This window comes from Anoplophora glabripennis, unplaced genomic scaffold, assembly GCF_000390285.2.
Source record: "Anoplophora glabripennis isolate ALB-LARVAE unplaced genomic scaffold, Agla_2.0 scaffold57, whole genome shotgun sequence".
NCBI classification, from domain to species: domain Eukaryota; kingdom Metazoa; phylum Arthropoda; class Insecta; order Coleoptera; family Cerambycidae; genus Anoplophora; species Anoplophora glabripennis.
Genome location: NW_019416296.1, coordinates 297,836 through 320,557, shown reverse-complemented (window position 1 = coordinate 320,557; position 22,722 = coordinate 297,836). Strand labels below are relative to the sequence as shown.

The 22,722-nt window shown below is 31.6% G+C and overlaps 1 protein-coding gene across 1 annotated transcript in view; it reads left to right on the top strand.

The window, feature by feature from the left end:
- The first annotated feature begins 539 nt into the window (after positions 1–539).
- The window catches only part of LOC108917502 (nose resistant to fluoxetine protein 6-like), a 35,454-nt gene continuing 13,271 nt past the window's right edge, over positions 540–22,722 (top strand). The window contains exons 1-2 of the mRNA XM_018724131.1: positions 540–735; positions 9,195–9,406. Of these exons, the coding sequence (XP_018579647.1) occupies positions 540–735; positions 9,195–9,406 (408 nt within the window). The remainder of the gene's footprint in view (positions 736–9,194; positions 9,407–22,722) is intronic.

Sequence of the window (22,722 nt, the reverse complement as noted above, 5' to 3'; positions counted from 1 at the left end):
TTTAATTGCCCAAATTTCATTGTTGTCATAGTAACGGCTTAGAAGTTATAATTGGAATTTGTTTTTCAAACTTCTTTCTTTGAAGGCGAATAATTCCACAACGAAGCCCTATAGGAAAAAATTTTATATGAGGCACTGCATCTATTTTGACCTCGTCTATACACCCCGTCATTTTTGACATGACCTTTCCGGACACCCTGTATTTAGGTATACACATATATTAAAAATTTGAACTATCATCCTTGCCTGAATCCTTACGTTTTTTAATGAGATCTGCATTAGGTAACATACCACCAGGAACTAGATTCCACCATTCATCAACTTTCTACATTTTTCACACACACACGCGTACTAGAGCACATCCTCGGTAGTGGCATCCCGAACCCTCGTCGAGGTTTTCCTACAAGGCGGCTCCTCCGAAGGACGAAATTACGCCACGGCAGCCTCATGCTAAAAATCACTGAACAACGTCGTATAAACTCTTTCAGTAACCCACGGTGATAGTCATTTCTCTTGCGCTCCCTGGAGTCGGCCAAGAAATGTTAACGACAGTTCTCTTCGCGGCGTGCTGTGCGCTCTTGGTGTCCGCCGAAGAAGATGGATATCCCAAGAACAACTTCGATTTGTTCCCCGAACTTCCAGTGGGAATCGTCGATACCAACAACTTCGTTTGCAGGGAACACAGTAGGCTGTACCTGGAACACCTGAAGAATCAGAGTCTCTGGGCCTATGAGAGTAAGTGTCTATCAATTGTTTCTCGAACGGCACACTAGGTTTTTTCCTGCTCTACTGAGATTTTTACGTTTTTGTGAAATTTTTTTTGTAAACTTTTAAGTAATTGGTGCAACGCGTTCGGGACTATGTAGGTTACATTTAAATGTCGAGTTATATAACTGAAACATGTACAGTGAACGGCTGAAATAAAAATTCTCTCTGAATTATAAACAGGTTTAAGTAATGATTTTGTTGGAAATATATTACAAGGCGTTTTTTGCGGGAGAGGTATTATTTCGGAACGATGCTGATTGGAAACTTTCTAAATTTTTGAGGAAATAATCTACGGAAGGCGTCGCAAATTGGGTACAAATTAATGAAACATTATTTTTTCCATGAAAGTCGAACTAAATATATTTGTTTTTAATTTCATTGTAACAAATTAATACTGAATATTCGGTTTTAGCTTAAGTTTCATAGAGAAAATATCACAAACGTTTTGATAATAAAGATAGGAGCATGGAAAATCATTTTAATCATTTCTATAAGGTGCCATACATGTATTTTTAATATGACATATTATTTAAAAACTATATACCCATTTCATTGTGTGTATAAGATGTGAAGGAATCAAATTTTTAACTGATTTTATCTTACCTTATCTTACGTTTTTATTTCGTCAGTTAAGAAACTTATACCTAAATAATGTCTATGTACAAGCCATTAACAGAAAATAAAAATGAATGTTGGAAAAATATGTTTTAATAAATATATCCTAGTGATAACTTGTGAAAATTAAATTGGTCGTATTTTGATAACAAGCCTTTTTTAGGGGATGATTTCAAGGCCCTCATAACTTTTATGAGAAAACATTTCGGGAGAATGTTGTAAAATAAAAAATGAACTTACGGGTAGCACAATATTTTTTTATTATACAAACAACAATTTTACAGTTTTTTCAAATTTTTCATCTTAAAAGTACACCAAAGTATTAGAGGCGTCGCTATAGCAGTAAATGGACGAAAAAAAAAATAGATTAATTGACGTCCGCTATTTTATTGTTGAAATGTGCAGGGAAAGGCAGTAGAAAAAGTGTCTCATCTGGTGAGTGAGATTTTTTCTTTAACTATATTGTTTTTTTTAACAATTTGGCCGAAAATCAGTTTTTCCAATATATTGGAAAAATTATTGATTTGAGAGAAAAGTGTTGACCAGGCGAAATATGCGCAATAAAAGGACCTACAAAATGTCGTCTGATAGATTAAAATCGGATAAATTGTTTAAAAGTTATTGCAAAAAACTTAAAAAAACGTGACATAAACAGCATTTTTTAATAATTATCCATGGCATTGATTTGTTACAATTTTATAAATATGCCTAAAAGTTGTGTTTTATTGTTCTTCAGAACTGTCCCAAAAATGGGCGCTGTGGGCACAATAGTATTTGCAAAATTCTATTTCTATCCCGTCAAGGGCGAAAATGCGTAACTTTAACCTTTTTGTCTCTCCCAAAGGTTTAGAAAGTATATTTTTAAAGCTGAAAACCAAACTTAGCTTTGTATTTAAATGGAAATTTGATTTATTGCCAGGGTCCCTTTCAATTTTTACATTAAAACATATTTTTTACTTTTTTTTTATAAACATTTAGATTATTTTCAAAACCATTCACAATATTTAATTATAAAAAGTGTGATTGTTTAGCCAATTAGGCTCACAGCGCCCATCTTTCGTATAGTTTTGAAGAACAATACTCACAACTTTTAGGCATATTTATAAAATTCCAACAAATAACAACCAAGTTATGGATATTAAAAAATGCTGTTTTTCCACATTTTTTTGTTTTTTTGCAGTAACTTTTAAACAATTTATCCGATTTTAATCTATCAGGTGGCATTTCGTAGGTCTTTTTATTACGCATATTTCGTCTATTGAACAAATTTCTCTAAAATTAACAATTTTTCCAATATATTGTTGCTAATAAAAAAAATTGACTCACCAGATGAGAGACCTTTTCTACTGCCTTTCCCTTCACATTTCAGCAATAAAATACCGGACGTCAATTTATCGATGTTCAAATATTGTAGCGACGCAACTTTGTGTACATATAACTACAAAGACAATTTAATTTTATCAAATATGAGAAAAATGCATATTTGTGTCTACAGTTAATTATGGAAAAAGATGTTTTCACGAACATGTAGTTACAAGCCTTTTCGAGATCTCAAGGTCAGCAAGCTTTATTTTATTTTTTCAATTTGCAAAATTCGTTCGAAATTTTTTCACCATGGACATAGTCTGTGTGAGCATAGAATCATAGAAATCATCTAAAAAATAAGGAAGGGACATTGTTTCAAATATATTTGAATATGTTTTATACAGAATAATGAATCGTGGGTTATTGGTTTACATAATATAACGAGCGTTCAAATAAAAACGTGGTCAAGTTGGTTCTGAAAATTTGGACGTAGGGTGTAGCGTATAGCAAATGAACTTAAACGTCATCTGTCAAAGCGCTATATCGCCGCTATCAATTTGAATATTTTCGTTTTAAAAAGCGTTTAAAATAGTGTCTCAAGAACAAAAAGTGTTTATCATAGAGTCCTACTTTAGAAATGGACGCAAGATTGATGGAATATGGAAGTATTCTATTGAGGAATGTTTCATAGAATTTCAAAATCAATTTCCCGGCGTTGTTGAGTACAAAATTTTTCAAAGTGCAGTTCAGCGTTGTGTTAATGTTTTTCGTGAAACGGGCAGTGTAATAAGAAAAGAAGGAAGCGGCCGATCTAAAAAGCGGACTGAAGAATTAAAAGAAAATGTCCAACAAATAATGGAAAATGCGCCAAGAACTTCTGTACGTTTTTTATCACAAATGGTGGGAGTATCAGTCGGTACCTGCCACACAGTGTTAAAAAAAGATTTGCGTTTGTTCTCCTATCGTTTAACTTGTCAGCAAGAACTTCATGAAGTTGATTTTCCGCGACGGGCTGTATTTTGTGAATGGTTTTTAAACAACTACGGTGAACTTCATAATATCACCTTTTTTTCTGATGAAGCCTGGTTTCATTTAAGTGGTTACGTAAACTCACAGAATATGAGAATATGGTCTTCTGAAAAACCAGATAACTTTTTTGTCGAGGGCCCTCTACACGCTCAAAAAATTGGAGTTTGGTGTGCTCTCAATCGAAGGAGGATTTATGGACCTATTTTTTTTAATGGTACTCTTACTGCGCAAAGGTATAGAGAAGAAATTATCGCTCCTTTTGTTAACCAGCTGGAAGAAAACGAAATTACAAACTTTTACTTTCAACAAGATGGCGCAAGGGCACATACGGCAGGCGAGACGATGAATATGTTGAGGGAAGTTTTCTAAAATCGACTAAAAAGTCTCAATGCTGGACATGAATTTCCACCGAGGTCATGTGATATTACGCCGTGTGATTTCTTTTTGTGGCCTTACCTTAAAAACACTATTTTTGAACTGCATATTCCTGATTTAAACCATCTGCAGGCTCGACTTATAGACAAGATTCGTGAAATTAACAATACCCCGAGCATCTTAGAAAATGTCTTTAATTCTTTGAGGAACAGGTGTGAAAAGTGCTTGGAACAAGGAGGGGGACACTTTCAGCAGCTGCTTTAATTTATTGTTATAACAAGGATGGGGACACTTTCCGCAGCTCCTTTAATTGTTTGTTATTGTTATCACGATTATTCTTTAAAATAAAGTTATATAGTCATTAACGTTATTGAAACTGACAGCTGGTTGAGAAATGAGGTTAAGTTGGTCGCTATAAGCTACTCCCTACGTCCAATGTGTCAGAGCCAACTTCGACCACGTTTTTATTTGAACGCTCGTTACTTAGTTAATAAAGGTTAAAATTTAGGACATTGAAAAGTCCAGAACTTCTATGCCTCTGAATTTTCTAGAAATTCGATAAGATCATTTTATTCCTAATCGAGTTTACTGTTTTATTTAAGAAGTAATTATTGTTTTACTACTTGGTTGTGCAAATCGAAAATAACTTGTTTTACGAACATATTTAGAGAAATGTTTTGTTCCATATATGATTTTATATCATATGTAGATAATTCTACCAGCGTGGGGTACAATTTTAAAAAAATTTAAATATTTAAAGCAATCCTTTATTTGAACTTTTGATAGTTATACACTATCGAATATAAAATTTTGAACAAAAAATACATATAATTTGTTAATCGATTAATTTTAGAGGTGTTTTAATTTGAATCAATTGTGTGATATGCTAATTTTAAATTTTAAAAACTGAGAACACGGAAATGACTCGTTTTTTCCAATAAAATGTAATACATTTTTATTCTTTTGATCATAATTAAAAATTGAATTTCCAAAACTATCAGTGGTCTGAAATTTTAAGATTTCCATTGACAGCACCTTCTGGTATATCCGTCACTGGTTGATATATTTACAAGCTTAGAGAAAATAATAGAAAAGTAATTACATCGAAGTGCAAAAAGTCAATTGAGAGACATATTTTTGCAAAAAGAATATATGTTATATAATAATATGTACTAATTTACCACAATAACACGAAGACATATTTTTAGAAACGCTGATTCTCATCCTTTTATGTAGAGGAAGATTCCATAGGTTCTCAAAAAGTAACAAAAGTTTTAATTATTAGTAATTTTAAGCACCGTTTTGCAGTTTCAGCGGTTTTAGTTATTAAAAATGCTTATCATTAATGCGTTCTACTTACCATTTAAAATCCTGTCTAATTTTGAAAACGCCCTGTATATTAACTGAGCTAGTTGTTGCTTTTAGTTGCATCTCAGAAAGCAGTGACTTTTGACCTTTCATTTATTTCAGTCTTTTTGGCCTAAAATGATCCAATACACATCGTGAAGTTATTAAATATACCCCGTATATAAATTCCAAAATTTAACAGTAACTATAGTACCTAGTATATTTTCAATTTCTTATATAATTTTATTTTTTATTCTATTAGTTTTTCTGAATGACAAAAAGACAACTAAAAGACTCGCAGTATGCCAGGAAGTGAAAGATAAGAAGAATTCCAATACAATTTTTAAGAAAATGGCAAATAATCAAAATTGCAGCAGAATTAAGATTAGCAATTTCAAGTTATATTTCCAAATAAATACTACATATGCGCATTCTTAGGGTCTACATAGTAAAATAGTATACCTAGTGCAAAAAGTATTAATTTTTGATTAATTTGAAAAAGTTGTGTCACGCACCATAGCAAAATGCTGTACTTAATCCAAATGAATAAGAAATTAACATTTCTGCAAAAGTTGCACACTATACTTTTTCTGCGGTCACACTTTTTCGCGTTTACAGAAATTCGTACTTAATTACTGTATAAAGTATTCTTTTTTCTTACGGAAGTATTTTAAATATAATATTAATTTCTGTCAATTTTTACATGTATTAACTTGGATTGACATTTCTAAGTTGTGAAAACATGTGCCGTGCTTCCGGCTACTATTTGAATTGTGGGTAACTGCAACTAATCCTTTGTGCATACATCTATAACAATTGATATACACGACCATGCAGAAAAGCTTTGCAACACATAAGCGACTTTGAGCCACTCAAAAAAAATGTTTGAGCTCAATATTTCTTTAATCACTGTATTAATACTAATAGTAGTAATAAATATAATAAATAATGACACTATTTACATGTACCACTTATGGAATTTGTTCGTTAGTATTTTTGTAAATTTATAAAAAGTATTGTGTTAACCAAACACATTAGCTTTATTGTCCACTATTAACCTGACCAAAAGCCTTTAATATAAAGCTAAAATCTATTTACTACAAAAATTAAATACTATATTTAAATATTTCACTAAAAGAGAAATGAATAAATTTAAATATGTTTTCCACAACAAAATTAAATTCCTACTATAATTAATTATTTAGTTTTAAAACTATGAAATACTACGATGTTGCGTTAATCAATGTTCTAAGTTAGGCAATTAAGATGCTTTTAAGTGCCAGCGTCTAAGAAAATTCCGGGACAAACGACAAACTTATGTAATAAAACGAAGAATTCTTTGCTGTTGTATAGTCGACGTTCAGGTCGTCTTCGAAATTAGTACGTAGGTGTATGGTAATACACCGAGTCACATATTTGAAATACACAGTCATGCAATGCAAGATATTTACGACATCCTTACCGTAAAGTTGTGTACCGTTTATTCTCAATTCGACACCACTGTCACCTGCATTGTTTTGTTTGAAATCGATTTAGCCATTAGTGCCAGTGAGATTGATTTAGAATTGCATAAACTAAGAGTATTTCATTATACATGCGAGTGTATAAAGTGGCGATGGATATGAAATTGTTCGTACCGTTTATACCAAATGTCAAATAAATACATGTGTGTTTGATTCAGGATTCGCAAGAATGAGAGACCAAAATAGTGTTTTCATCAGTTCAGTTTGTACCAAAAATGAATAACCAACACAAATAAATTAACTACACTATGTCTTAAAAAAAAGTTGAAAAAATTATCATATTATAGGATGTTTATAAACTTGGAAAAATGTTTTAAGAGTAAATAAATCCATATTTATCCACAAACAACCAATTCTCACTTCCAAAATTCTTCTTATTTTTTTTTTTTTCAGGTCCTTAATATCCTTATCAGGGTGTTGGATGTCTATTTCATCTAATCCCTTACTTCTGGGTCTTTGTGAGCTTCCTCATTTCCTATAATATTTTCACTTTCTTCGCACCTATTTCCTCTATTCATTTCTCTCAGATTTTCCTTGGTCTACCTCTTCGTCTTCTCGCTGTTCTCCTCGCTTCTATTGACCATATTGCTCTGACTCTATCTGTCTTTTCTATCTTTATGTTGTCTTAATTCTACTTTCTATTATTCACCACCATAATTTTACTTTTCTTCGTGTTCATCACCACCTCTAAATTTTCTTTTCCTTCCAAATGTTAAACTTTCATGTTGAGTCACCATTAAAAGTATATCATCTGCGTTCATTAATTAGGCTATCGATTTATATCGATAAGAGTTTTCTATAACCTATAGTTGTTTGAAGTCATTTCGTACTTTCGCTTGCGCTTTTTAAAACTGTATCCATGGTTATTATAAATAGTAAAAGACTCAGGCTATCTCCCTACTTCCCTTCTGTATCTATATTAAATGAAATAAATATCTCTCTTTCTGTTTGTACCGTTCGTCTTGCTTTTTGTAAATGCTCTTGCTGATTTTTGTAAGTCTTCCTCCTACTTTTAATTTTTCTAGGGCTTTCAATATTAATTGCCTATTGATTGAGTCGAAAGTTAGATAAAGTTATTCCCCTTCTAATCACTTTTAGTTTGTTTGCTTGTTAGGTTTGTTGCAGCTATTATAGGTATATCCTTTGTCTTAAGCGGCTGGAGGATAGACATATTGTTATATAGTTACAATTATTCTGTTCTCCCTTTTCATAGATTGGTGCTTTGGAATTTTCTTCCCATTGCTTTGGTATTTTTTCTCTAGACCATGATTCATTAGGTATGTCTAGAAGCCACTGCTTGCCTTTGTGCCTTAGGAATATTATCATTTCTGGGTCTATATCATCCCATCCGTACGCTTGCCCTATTTTCGTCTTTCGTAAATTTTCTTCTAGGTCCCTCATTATTATTTATTCACAGCGTAATTCTTACCTCTATACCTCATCTCCTGTATCTCTTCCTAGTACCTGTTATCTAAATTTACCTCGTAATAGTTGCCCACACTTCTATTTCCTTTCCTTCGTTTCAAATTTTTCTCCATTTATGTATATCATATGTTTTACTAATTTCCTTTCCAAATTTCCTCCATGTATTCGAATTCGAGTTTTATAATTCTATCGTGACTCTTCTTCTCGTTTTTACGTATTCTTCTTTACCTCCATCTATTTTTGTTTGTTTGACATGCTTCCAAGCTATTTCCTCAATTTAACTCTCTATTTTTCTTTTTAGATTCTGTACCGTCTTATTTGTTCCCTGTTGATAAGCCCTTCTAATATGATGCATCATTTATATTTATTCTGCTGTAATTCTTATTTCCTATTCCATCTTCATCTTTTTGGTTCAACGCTGCTATCACTAATCTTTGTTGGGTTCCAAATTCGGCTTATGCCATTGTTTGTATGTTGTTTATTTCTTGTCGATGAGATTTTTCGCTTTTCGTTATTCTGCCACAAGTATATTTAACTTGAAATGGTTGGCTTGAAAAAGTTTACCTATGAACAAGTTATTTGTTTGGTAGAAGTCCAACATCTTTCGACCATTTTCATTTAGTGCCCTTTCAACAAAATATCCCTATAGGCAAATCCAAGAGAAAAGTTGAGCCTCTGTTGCTAATTTTGTTCTGTTAAACATCGTTTTTTGCCGCTGAACAATTTTTTAAGCCTCTAGACCTTAACTGTTTTATAGTCTTGTATATCCAATGACAGTGTATTTATAAACATTTTTTTTTCTTTCAGTGTACGATGCTACTGCCAAATCGGTAACCGGAATACTAAGAGGCAGCATATTCCAGTTCGGACAGTTTGAAGAATGCTTAACGTCCAAATCACCATTTCCCACTCAGTATTGTCTGACTACCGTAACAGCAAATGTGCCGACGTCAGACCCACCACGAGATCCGAAATCCCTATCCTATAACGGAAATGAGTTGATTCTTCGAAAGATTTACGTAAGTTTAACCATAATTGATTAATACTTACCTACTTTTATTACGTAGAACGTATAGTTAGACGCAGCTCAAGAGAAATTGTTTAAATTTGACCACTAACAGTGCGTTCTCTTTTTAATGTGACAGAATGTTTTAGGAAATTCTACAAGTTTTACGTCTTTCACAAGATGTTATAATAATAATATAAATAAGTACAAATTTATTCCTAAAATTTGGGCAACAAATCTTAATAAGAAATATTGCTGGTATTTTATTATGTTTCGTAACTTAATTATTAACAATAATGTAGGTGTCGTTGTATATAAACAACAATGTTTTAATAAAAATGTCATTTCTATTCGGTGACTATTAAATAACGCAAGAATTAAAACTTTACACAAGAAGAACTATTGGACACACTTCCTTAAAATTAATGCAATTTACCCAAGTCATATTTATACATTGTTATTTTAGTTTTACTACAATTAGGTGGGCTTACAATTGATCTAAACAACTGTGATATGTCCACGAAAAAAAAAAAAACATGTTACTATTACCAGTTTTTCAAAAATCACTTGTACGCCCGTGGAAAATTGATCGACTGAATTGAGGCAAGAACTGATATCTACCGAGCAATAGCGCAGCAACAAAACTGGAACACTAAAAATTTCTCTCTCTCTGCGTTCCGAATGGTTATTTTCTTTCAAGAAAAATTTTGTAAATGCTCTGTAACGACATCAATTTACAAAACCAACACCATAAAATGGAATTGTTTAACTGAGAAATGCAAACGGAATTCCTAGGAAATTTCTTTATACAATACAGGCTGCCTACTATAAGAGGGTTACTCCTATGCTTTTCGCTTATAGTCCAATTAACTAAGCCTTTAAATCGAAATTTTGTCAACTTGGCTGAATTTTTGATATGAGTTAGTTTAAGGTATATTATAACAATAAGTGAGAGTAATTTTTTGTTCAACCCCCGGCCAAGGGTGGAAAAAGATAAAACAAAGGGCTTTTTCAAGATAACTCAAAAAGGGTAAGAGCTAGAAAAAAAAGTTTTTCATGAAAGTTGTAAAGCAGACAATTCTACATAAAAATGGTCTCTTAGCTTTTTCTTGTACTATTAAAATTAACAGAGTTAGGGAGGCTAGAAGTTAAGGGAAGATTTCAGAAATTTAATTTTGTTAAATCATTAAAATTAACGATTAAAAATTTGATTTTTTGTTATAACTTTCTTATTAAAAATTAAAAAATATATCTATTTCTCTGAAAAGAAAAGTTACATATTTTAGAGCAGATTGAAAAAAAAAATTACAAAATTCAATCATTTTTCTGTTTGTTATGATTTTTTTTAAATTTCTGAAATCTTCCCTTAACTTCTAGCCTCCCTAACTCTGTTAATTGTAATAGTACAAGAAAAAGTTAAGAGGCCATTTTTATGTAGAATTGTCTGCTTTACAACTTTCATGAAAAACTTTTTTTTCTAGCTCTTACCCTTTTTGAGTTATCTTGAAAAAGCCCTTTGTTTTATCTTTTTCCACCCTTGGCCGGGGGTTGAACAAAAAATTACTCTCACTTATTATTATAATATACCTTAAACTAACTCATATCAAAAATTCAGCCAAGTTGGCAAAATTTCGATTTAAAGGCTTAGTTAATTGGACTATTAATATGCTACGTACATCAAAAATCTTCATATGTTTTTGTTGCATTTTTTTATGAATTTATGCTCGAAAAAACAAATTTGAGATCCACGGCCAACTTCGTGAGTAATCATAAAGTACCGAAAGTTTAGGGTCGTCTGACTTTTTTATTTTAAGAAAGAGAGAAAACTTATTTTAATAAAATTTCATAGCAAATTTGATATTTTTCACATAGCGTAAACAGATTTTTAAAGCATCATATGTAATTTTTTATAATTTTGGTATAAAAAATGTAGACATGTTTGTGTTAACATAGAAATTGTTATAGACACGTCAACACAAAAAATATAATAAATATAATGTACTTCTTTTAAGAAAAATACAGAATTTCTTTGCACATTATTATAATATTGGTTTTTTACTTTAGAGAAAACTGAACCTTCAACATTGTTCTTGCACAGACAAAGCAACTTAAGCTAAATGTAGCACACTATGAAAACAAATATGTTATCACAGTATTGTCATCATTTAACAAATCGTTTATTGTTAATAAAATAGGAAATGTTAACAGAAATTTAAATTATATAAATAGGAACAATTAGCAAAACAGTGAGAGATTGAAGTAAACTACACTGTAAAAAAGGATAGTTGCAAACAAATGATTTCAAGTGTTATAAGGTGAAAAATGTTTGTGACAAAGTGAAGAAGATAAAGGAAATTAGGGTTCTGTAGGTGGTGACAAGAAAGAAAGAGAGAAGATGTATCTAGTTTTTATAACAATGGATGGCCAAAATCTAAAATCTATTATGGGTGCCAAATATTGCAGATTCTTTGCTTAACAGAGGTACATTCATTAAATTCATTAGGTTTTTTATAGTTGACATGTTTAAAACAATTTCTACATTAATCTACATTTTTGATACCAAAATTAGAAAAAATGTAATAAGTATAAAAGATAAAGGCGACATGTAGTACATCGCATGAAAGAGGAAAAAGCAAGCAATTTTTTGTATCAGACTGAAATAGATGGACGTAAAGTAACCAAAAACCTAAAGATATTTCATAATTTTTGACAAAGTTTTTTGAACATTTTAGGTGACGAAATTACTGTAGAAACAAAATTTATTTACGATAAAGTCGATCTCATCAAGTAATTCGAAAATACTGTCTTATATTTGAATATCTGAGTGCAAAATTGTATCTCATATGATTTGATGAGTGTCATTTTTTACCCAGAATAATTTGTCATGTAATAATGATGTAACGATGGTGAATTACTGAACTGAACTAACAAGAAACTGTTACTTATTACTCTGGTGAGAGTAGAATAAATAGGAACCACAACCACTTTTGTTTTTTCAATGTAAAGTTTAACACTCAATTTTTGTTGTGTGTAGTTATACGACAAATTTTGTATAGAAAAGTCAAATACCCATACCCCGAGTCTAAGACTATCTACCATTCACTTACATCTTTAATTTATGGACTTTACCCACCTTTCGAACAGAGGCAGAGTAAATTAATTATTATTATCCTAAATAAATTACCCACGTTGAGGCTTCGAGCGCTTTAGATTTAGTAATTCTTAAATGAAAATTAGCATACTGAATGTAATTAGTCCTATGAAATTAAAAGTTTTACTTGAAACGAAGTCAGCAGTGAGATGTAAACTTGACCTACATCAAGGGTATTACACTACGGTTTGTGAATAAGTGGAATTATGTAAGAAAGTAACCAGTACCCGGAAAAATATTACGGTTTAATATAACAATCTTTATTTTAATCGATAGATACAGTTGTATATAATTATACAAAAAATATCTTCAGAATGGTAATACAATATTGCAGTGACAACAACGATAGTTAAACTATAACTTTTTACATTTCTTAAGAGGTATTAAGTCAGTGTTAATTACTTGTATAAAGGTAGAAAATAGTTTTTTTACTACCTACAAACTAATCAAATATAAGTAATGGAAATAATATTATAGTTATGTACTAAAAACCTAAATGAAGATATATTTACATACACTAATTGTTATTTAATATGTGCGTCTATTATAATAGCAATTTTGAAATTAAAATGGCCGTTAAGTATACTTAGCGGCGATTTTAATTTCAAAATCCCTAAGAAAATAATATCTTCTTCCATAATTCTCGCATATTTTACATGATAACCTTCATTTTTTAATTAGTAGTAAACAAACTCTGTTGCATCAATTCAATACGTTTATCTTTTATTAACTCATAAATAATATATACCTACCTATGGAAATATTATTGGATCTGGATATAGTATATCCTATCAACAGTATGGAACATCCAAACGGAATAACATCCTGCAAAGAAAAAAATTAATCAATAAATTCATTCTCTACTATAAAATGCGATAGTTTTCATATTTACTGTAAAATTTAATTGTAAAAAATAATCAATTCATCTGCTTGACGAAATTTCCGACAGCAAACTAAAAAAAAACTTTATTTCAACATAGGAGATGTTCAAAGTGATTGAAATAGAACCTTGGTAGCATTCTAATCGTAAATAAAATATCTTCTAACGTTTTCCAACATCCGAGGAGTGGCCGACCTAACCTCAACCGTTATTTTTCTTCTCAAGTCAGCTATGTCGCGTGACAGTTTTGTATACCATATTTTTCAGATATCTCCATAAAAAGAAATCTAAGGGTGTAAGATCAGAAGAATGTGCTGACCATTCTAGCGATCCTCCCAACGGTTTGAAAATGTAGGTAGTCGAAGTATTGTAGATTTGCTTGAGCATTATATTGATAAGTTTGCCAAAGTTGGCACTATTTTGGAGCAGAATTAAATAATTATCTCCATCCAAATTGCCATGAATCAAAAAGGGACCAATGACATTGTCTCCAGCTAGCCTCGCCTAAACATTAACCTTTTCAGGATTTTGCGTATGTACAGGTATGTAATTCCAATGAGGATTTTCATTGGCCCAGTAGCGAGAGTTTTGAAGATTAATATGGCTGTGAAGAGTAAAACATTAACTAGCTGGATAACATTGTTATATAACCTTTGCACAAAAATACGTTCTTCTGCCAAAATCGTCCTCATTAAGCTCTTGAGGTGGAATCAGTTTATAGAGATGCACTTTGCTTTTTTCTAATACGCGAATAATCGAGGAATGGGAAACATTCGATGAGGAAGCTGCTTGTCGACTATGTGAGTTTTCTTCAAACTCAAGCAGTACATCTAATTCAGTACCATTACTCATTGCATTGGAAGCTTCTTTTTTATCTGACATACATGTCCATTCTCGCGAAACTGCTGTTCATTTTTGCTAATTGCACCATGGGATATAACCAGGAAATGTTTCTTGTAATAGGCGAGCAACTTCTCTATCTCCGTAACCAACCATGTGAATAATTGTTAGGAATTCCAGTTAGCAAAACTCAAAGAATAGACCTAACACTGACAACTATTATTGAGATTGAGATATCACTAGCCCCTACTTCCTATTTAATTGCCACTCGAAAGGGGTTGAAGTAAAGATACAATTTTTACGTTGATGTCATTTCAGAATCCAAAATCGACGTGTCGGGATTTTTTATAAATATGCACAATAACAGACACTGAATTTATTCCATTTGGCTGTTCCACATTGTATAGATAAGAGTTAAAATGTACTAAAAATACTTAAATTATTAGTTTTTCCTGTTATTGAGCAATATATTTGATTTCATTCTCAATTAAACTTCAAATTGTTTGATACGCCTTACAATTTTATACGTTTAGTAACAATTTTAAATATTTTTAACTTGACCTAGTCAACAAATATGTGAAAAAAACGTCAACTATTAGTGTTTACATAAAATTATAGAGTATTTATCATTAACCTTTTACAGGTAGTTACTGCGATTATATGTCTCACAATATTTAATAATAGGGAAAATATAATAACATTATCATGTTAAAAAGTTGATATTTATTCCAAAAAATGTTATTAGCAATAGAAAGAAGTTAGTTAGTATAACTTTATAATAAGTAAATCTCCTTGAACATTATATTATGGCATCTGCTATTATTTAAATAGGACAATTAATGAATAAATGTTTGTAAATTAATAAATAGCAGGTACTTGGAATAATATTGATTACATGTGTTATATTTTATTATCAGGGCATAGATTAGCTTGTACTTAACTGCAAACTAAGTTAAATTTTTAAGAGGAAATAAAATAGATATACTTTCTGACAAAAAAGGTTGCGGAGTTTGTTAATAAAACACAATATATTCAACTACCTAATCATTAAAATGTATTTTGTCTACTTCAAAATAGGCTCCATTTGAGGCAATATACTTTCTTCAACGAACAATCCAGTCGTCAAAGCATTTTTTAAACGCATATTCCGATATGAACTTCAACTCCTTCAGCGATTTTTGTTTTATGGCTTCTATCGACTCGAAATGTGTTCCACGAAGTGATAATTTGAGTTTAGGAAAGAAGAATAAGTCAGCAGGGGTCATATCTGGCGAATACGGTAGCTGCTCGATGACATTCGTTGAGTTTTTATTGAAAAATTCATTCACAATTACCGCTTTATGTTATGGTGCATTATCCTGGTGCAAAATTCAAGACCTGTTCTTCCATAAATCTGGTCTTTTGTGGCAGATACTTTCCCTCAAACGCCTGATAACGTCCAGATAATAATATCCTTTGTTGACTGTTTCTCCGTCCGGAAAGAATTCTGACCGTGAGTCATAGAAAACAGTCAACATGACTTTAATTCTTGATCGACTTTGACGTGTTTTTTTTTTGGTTTCGACTCATTAGGAAAACGCCATTCCGAAGCTGGTGGGTTCGTTTGAATGTTAAATCAAACCCATGCTCGTCACATATTATGATGCGTTGCATGAATATAGATTCCGAATTAGCTCGTTCAAACATGTCTTCAGCAACATGTTCTTTCCGAAAAAAATTCAGCTCTTTTGAAACCAGTTGCTAACTAACTCGTGAGATATGCTTAGTTCATATGCTAGGTCTCTCAAACTACATACATTGACGGTTTGCAAGCATCATTTCCTTCACATTATCGATGTTTTCCTCCGTTGAAGACATTAAAGCAAGACCAGAAACGGGCAAATCATCAACCACTTCTCGACGATGTTTGAATGCTTTGTACCATTCGTATGCTTGAGTTTTCGATAAAATTGAATTACCGTAGGTACGTTTTTCCCAACATTTTCAACGATTCAGCAAAAGAAATTCCGTTGGTAGCACAAAATTTTAGGCAAACTCTTTGTTCAACAAAATTAACAGCTGTAAACAAACTACTTGACAGATCGCGCTCAAACTTCACGTCAGAGTAAAGTACAGTGATATCACATTTTTAACAATATCTTAAACGTCCTTTCAGATAGCTTCTTTACATTTTTACATTTTGCACTTAAACTTCGAGTTTCTGGACTAATTTGCATAGTATTATTTCAATCTTCGCTTTTCGTGAGGGGTAGTTTTAGCTGTAAACTCAATATTTCATAACCAACCTTTTGTTCTCTTGAAACTTTCAAATTTTTTAGAAATAGTTGATCCTAAGACAGACGTTGAAGAGAAAAGGATGATACTCTTATTTAATTTCGATAGTACGAATTATTTTCGAGAAATTCTGGTTTACATATGGCTGTACATACGGGGTGTGGCGTGTATAATCTATAAAAATTAACACAGCTTCCTAACGATATTTTTAATAGAAAAGTCTTATACGAAAATGTTCTATTTTTGCGTTTATTTTTTCGTAAATTAAAGTTCAATTATGGATCAAATTATTTTCTCTGGAACGGTCCTGTCTGTGCGCTGTACGATGAGCTACGTGTTGTAGGCCAGTCGCGTAAACAAATCGTCGTTGAAAGATAGAAAGATACTTCTCAATTTTTTGGGAATCTTTGAATGCAAAAGTACAAACTAACAAAAATAGATATTTAAAAAAAAACTATCTTAAATGCATTGTTGTTACTGCAAGAGTTCGCAAAGAAAATCACATCCGCAAGCATCTGTAGTTGCCAACTGCGTGCACTAAGGAAACTCCTTTAAAATATGGAATAAAATTAAATAAAACCTACCATTTCTAGAGAAAATGTTGAAATTGATCCCCATTAACGCGAATGCAGGCATGGCACCGACGCACCCAATTTTGGAGAATATTTTCCCTAATTCCAGGTATTCCCCTAATTGTATCAGCAGCTTCAAGTATACGGTTTCGCAATTGGAGTATTGTAAACCAATAACTTCAAGTGATTCCAAAGTTAAAAGTCCATTGGAGTTAGATCGGGTGACCGAGGTGGCCACGGCACAGGACCAAAGCGTCCAATCCATCGCTGAGGAAACATTTAATTCAACAGTGTCGTTACTTCTCGAGTACTGTATGGTAGAGCCCCATCTTGAAGATAAAACATGGGTGCCCAAACTTGCAATGCCACATCGTCCAATAATTCAGGCAACAGGTTCTCCAAAAAGTCAGCATTTGTTGGTCCATTTAGTCGTCCTTCAAAAAAATAGGGACCTACAATAAGTACATTGCCTATTAATCGCCTGAAAATTTTCATATGTGCATATTATGGAAATTCACTTAAGATGCGATGTACGGTACGAGGTGAGGTTCCTACTTGTTGTGCGAGTCGTCGAGTACTAATTGTGGGGTCTTTCCAACACTGCATCTTCAACATTAAGGTTCACTTGCTGATCACGTCCTTCTCCTCGAGGAATAACACTCCCTGTATCTCGCAGTCGCTGAACGCGCTGTAGAACTGTATTTGCACACGGGGAGGTGACGTTGTGGCCATCGTTTCCGGTACAACCTAGTCGCTGCAAGCGCATCTTCTCCGGCTGCACCATACACTAACATCATATCGACAAGTTCGGAAATAGTAAATGCATTGATTCCTCGGTTCATTGTAAAAGAAATAAGAATCTTGTTTTTAATGTACGCTATTCTTATTTTTTACTTCTTTATAAAAGTTACACTGTCACTATCGTGGAATTACAAAATAAAAAGTTCTGTCTGGAATCTTTCACTTTTTAACACTGATGGGTCAATGGACGATGCTTAATATTTAATAATTAAGTGAATAATGAATTCAATAATACAAATGCAAAATCAGTCGATTGCACAAATTTTTTGACAATGTAACCTAACCTTCCTACCTAACCTAACTACTTAAATTATAAGGTTGCATCTCGGGTCGCATAAAAAAAACATTTCCAAAGTTTTTAATAAATAACACAGGGTCGGCCTTCATTTTCGTTGAATAAATGAACTTTAATTTACAAAAAAAAAACACGAAGATAAAACTTTTTCATATACGACTTTTCTGTTACAAATATCATCAGTAAGCTGTAGTTTAATTTTTATAGATTATACACGCCCTGTATATCCACCACTTTCAAAAACATTTTTTTCGCACATTTTTGCTTATTTTTACTCAATCAGTGTTGCCTTAAAGTATGTGCACTCCCTATATTTGCTTCATTCTGTTGTATGCATATTAAATAGGCATTATTGATTTGATCTATAAAACTACAACTGATGGTAGGTACATATTAATTCTATTGAATATATTGAATACAAAAAACCTTATTAAATGTTTGCTTTCTAAATGGTGAAACGAATTTTCAACATAAAGATATTGTTGTATATTTACAACACGGTATTATTGATGCAATGCATAAATTGAAAAAACGGTCTTTATGAACAAACAAAAAGGAATATTACCTAACGTATTTATCTAAAAGTACTTTTGAGTTAAAAATATTTTAGTAAATAGTGTACAAACACAGAAAACAGCGAAGGTTAGTATAATTTTAACTGAGTTTTGTTTTTATTTACTAGTATATTAGAAAATGTCCCAATTAACCCATTTAAATTATAAACAAACTTGCTACAAAATAAATAAAACTGTCTTTATAATACAGTCGCCTTCAAATCGAAAGTTCAACAAACTATCAACAACTAGTAAACTACAAATTATTATTTATAGAACGAGTTTTTCTATATCAGTTTATTTTTTTCTTAAAATCGAGGTCAAGTTAGTTATTACTATTACATCAGGAGCTAACGTATGGATAAATCTTACAAACTGACTGCAGTCGTGACTTTTACACCATACAGTTTCATCACGACAGAAGGAGATTGTACAACTGGCCCTAATGGGATCGGACCAGACTGTTATATGATGGCATTAAGAATTACAAATTTCGTGTTACATTTCAACATAAACAATTTGGATCTGGCAAAATTGTTTCCGAGAAATAATTGCTTATAGGAAAAAAGAAGAGTATTTCACTTTCTTTGAACTGACGTACCTACGAGTGTATTTAAAAAAAGTATCAGGATCAGTAGAATTCAGAAATTACATTTAATTTTTAAATTTGTATATCTCAACCAATTTTTACTAAATTGAAACTGAAATACTCTCTATTGAATGTCATTTCACTGGCGTTCACTGTAGAAAGCATTTCTTAATAGCAAGTAGAACGGATTAATAATAAAATTAAAAACGGTGCATCTGTTTTAAAATCATAATTTTCTTATTGTTTCCCAGAAAAAATTAAAAAATTAATTAAACTAACCCAAATTAATCAAGGATTATTTTTACGATAATAATTTGGCCTAACCAAAAATCACACACTGAAAAAAGCAAAACAAATTCAAAATACAAAACACACCTCACTACACATCGCTGACTTCAAAAAATTATTAACGTTTCGAAAACCTACCTGTTTAGAAAAAAAATGCGTTTGTTCCAATCTGGAAGCAACTAAAAAAACGATTAGATTTTGTGTTTTCTTAAGATCACCAGCAGAAACGATCCAAATAAAACGTGGAAATAGTAAGATCTTTCTATGGTTATAAGAATTAGCCTTTGTCAAAGGTGATGTTAGAACAACAAAAATACAAGATACTTCTAATAATTAGACATATTACTTTTTATTTTTATTTTTGGATAATTTTTAATTACTAGCTATTGTTGGTATAGTTCAATGCTTGGGGCAAGTAGTAGTTGTTTCCCACAATATCATCAGTTTTATATACCAAATTTTTTGTATCAAAGAACATCGGTTGACCTCATTTGATACGATGTTTTTAGGAAAAAAATTGTTTGAGTTAGCTTAACACCCTAATAGAGTAAATTTAAGTCATAGATAGAGCAAATCTGATAGACAAGTCCAGAACATTTTTCTTGAGAAAATAACAATGGCGCAAACCGCATCTCTCTATCTGTTACCATTTTCAAGCTACAGGGCGTTTCTCGATTTTTGTCTAAACCGACTTCTGCCGTTTTCTCGTTTCCCTTTCAAGACATCTTAAAACTGTTTGAACATTTTACAGGCACTTTTTCGATTCATTCGATGGGATAAAAATAAATGTGATAATATTATTAGTTTTTGTGACATGACCACAACTTGTGTTTTTTATATGGAACACCCTGTATTTTATTTCAAAAACGGAAAGAGTGCTAAAAATGCATTCCAAAAATATATACTTTACTTACCTACTATTTTTTGTGAAGATTTGCGGAAAATATAAAATTTTCAAAATGCAAACGAGATTTAAGATTTATGACTGAGAAGGCTTTGAAAACAATTAAGTTTAACGTTCAACATTATTGGAAACGTATTGACACAAATCAAAAATGAATCTTTACTCAATTGAAGACAAATACAATTTAAATCCACAGAAATCACGATCAAGTTAAAGAATTTACCAAAAATTTGAAATAACTTGAACACTCATGTATCTTACACTAAACAAAATTTACAGCAAGACTAATCGCAAAGAGTAAGAAAATGATGCTCTTTACACGTAAGACAAAATCCTAATTATATCAACTAGACAACTAGAATAGAAGACTTATTGTTAGTGGTGTTATTCAAAATATGGTACTAAAGTTTTTGAAAAAATAATAATTTTTTGAGTATTCTGAAGGTTGTATTCCGTTTAACACCACTATCTACTTCTATTTATCTTTATGAGGTATGAGGGTTTCGTCGTGCTCTTCTCGGTTAGCTCTGTTGTAAATTTTGTTCCTTGATAGTGTAAGATCCGTAAGCATTCAAGTCAAATTTTAGTTTTGCGAAAATTCTTAAATATGGATACCTTAAAATTTAATGCATATCAAACGTATTTCATTACCTACAATAGAAAACAGAGATCCCTTGCTAAGTCTGCATTTTCCTTTCTTAGATTAAAACATTTTATTAAATTGTATTTGTCTTCATTTGAGTAAAGAACCATTTTTAATTTTTATAAACACTTCTAATAATGTTAAACTATGTTTTCAAAACCGATCGTTGGTATTTTGAAAATTTTATATTTTCCGTAAATCTATATAAAAATTAATAAGAAAAGTATATCGTTTTGGAATACATTTTTGGCCCTCTTTCCGTTTTTGAAATAAAATACAGTTCCAAGTTGTGGTCAAAACTAAAAATATTACATTTACTTGTTTTGTGCCATCAAGATACATTTGCAGTAACCCTTGGAAACCGACCAATTTGAATCATCCGGTACATAATTCGCAATCGAGATTCACTTACTTTCTGGTTACTTCAATTTTTATGTATTCAAAAATTGTAACCAAGAATAGTATTACTATTATTGAATTAATGAATTTTTAATACCCTTGGTATTTTCGTCACTAATTCATTCAGTACCTACATTGCTACAAAGCTGCTAACTGTGATGTAAATACAAAAATGAATTTCTTAAGCACATTAGCTGCTCCTTATGCATACAAGTAATATTTGCGGTTTCTCTTAAAGTTAAACTTGACTCTTTCTCAATGCTTACAAAGTTGCCTTTTATACAACAATCGTTTCACCACATGTAATAAATATTTCTCTACGAGATTTTTAAGAAATACATTTATTTAGCGAGAAATGAATTTGAGTGGCTGTTCTATACTATTAAAAATTATTATGGTCATTATTATTTTTATAACATCTTCAAAAAAGGAAACATATTTAGAGATACATACAGGGTGCCCAAATGAAAACGAAACAGCCATTTTCAGGAACTGCGTCAAGATTGTAGAAAAACGCTGAGACCCGTCGATTTTAGATTAAAGGGGGACATTCTTTGCTGGTATTTTTGACTTCGCCACTTTCACCCCCAAGCAAGGGTAAGCATCACCCCAAAATATTTAAATGACATTGGGGGTTGAGTATAGTTCTTTTGAAAGCTCTTACAATTCTCTTTTCAACAGACTTTAAATTTTATAATTCCGCTCAATACTTATTAAGAATTTTGATTTTAAAGTTGAAACTTAAGTACAAACAATTAGTAACGGTAAAAATGTCAGTCATTCGAGTTAAGTACGCCAATTTAGTATTTCTTGCGTTACATTGATTTTTGGCAATTTGTTATCACTTCCGTAAAAAGAACACAATTGTACAAAACAGAAATGAACAGAGAATGAATACACACAGAATGAACGTAAAATTAGTGGAATCCAAATTATTTTCTAGTATTATTTGGAAGCGTTGGTTGGTAGTTTATTTAATTGTTTTTGGAAATTAAACACTATGGTTTATTCCATTGCGGAAAGGGTAGATATCATTTCGCTTTACTTTATGAACAATAAATGTGCGAATAGAACAGCTCAGCTATTTAATGAACAACATCAAGATCGACATGTCAGGAGGAAGTATGTTCTAGAGTTAG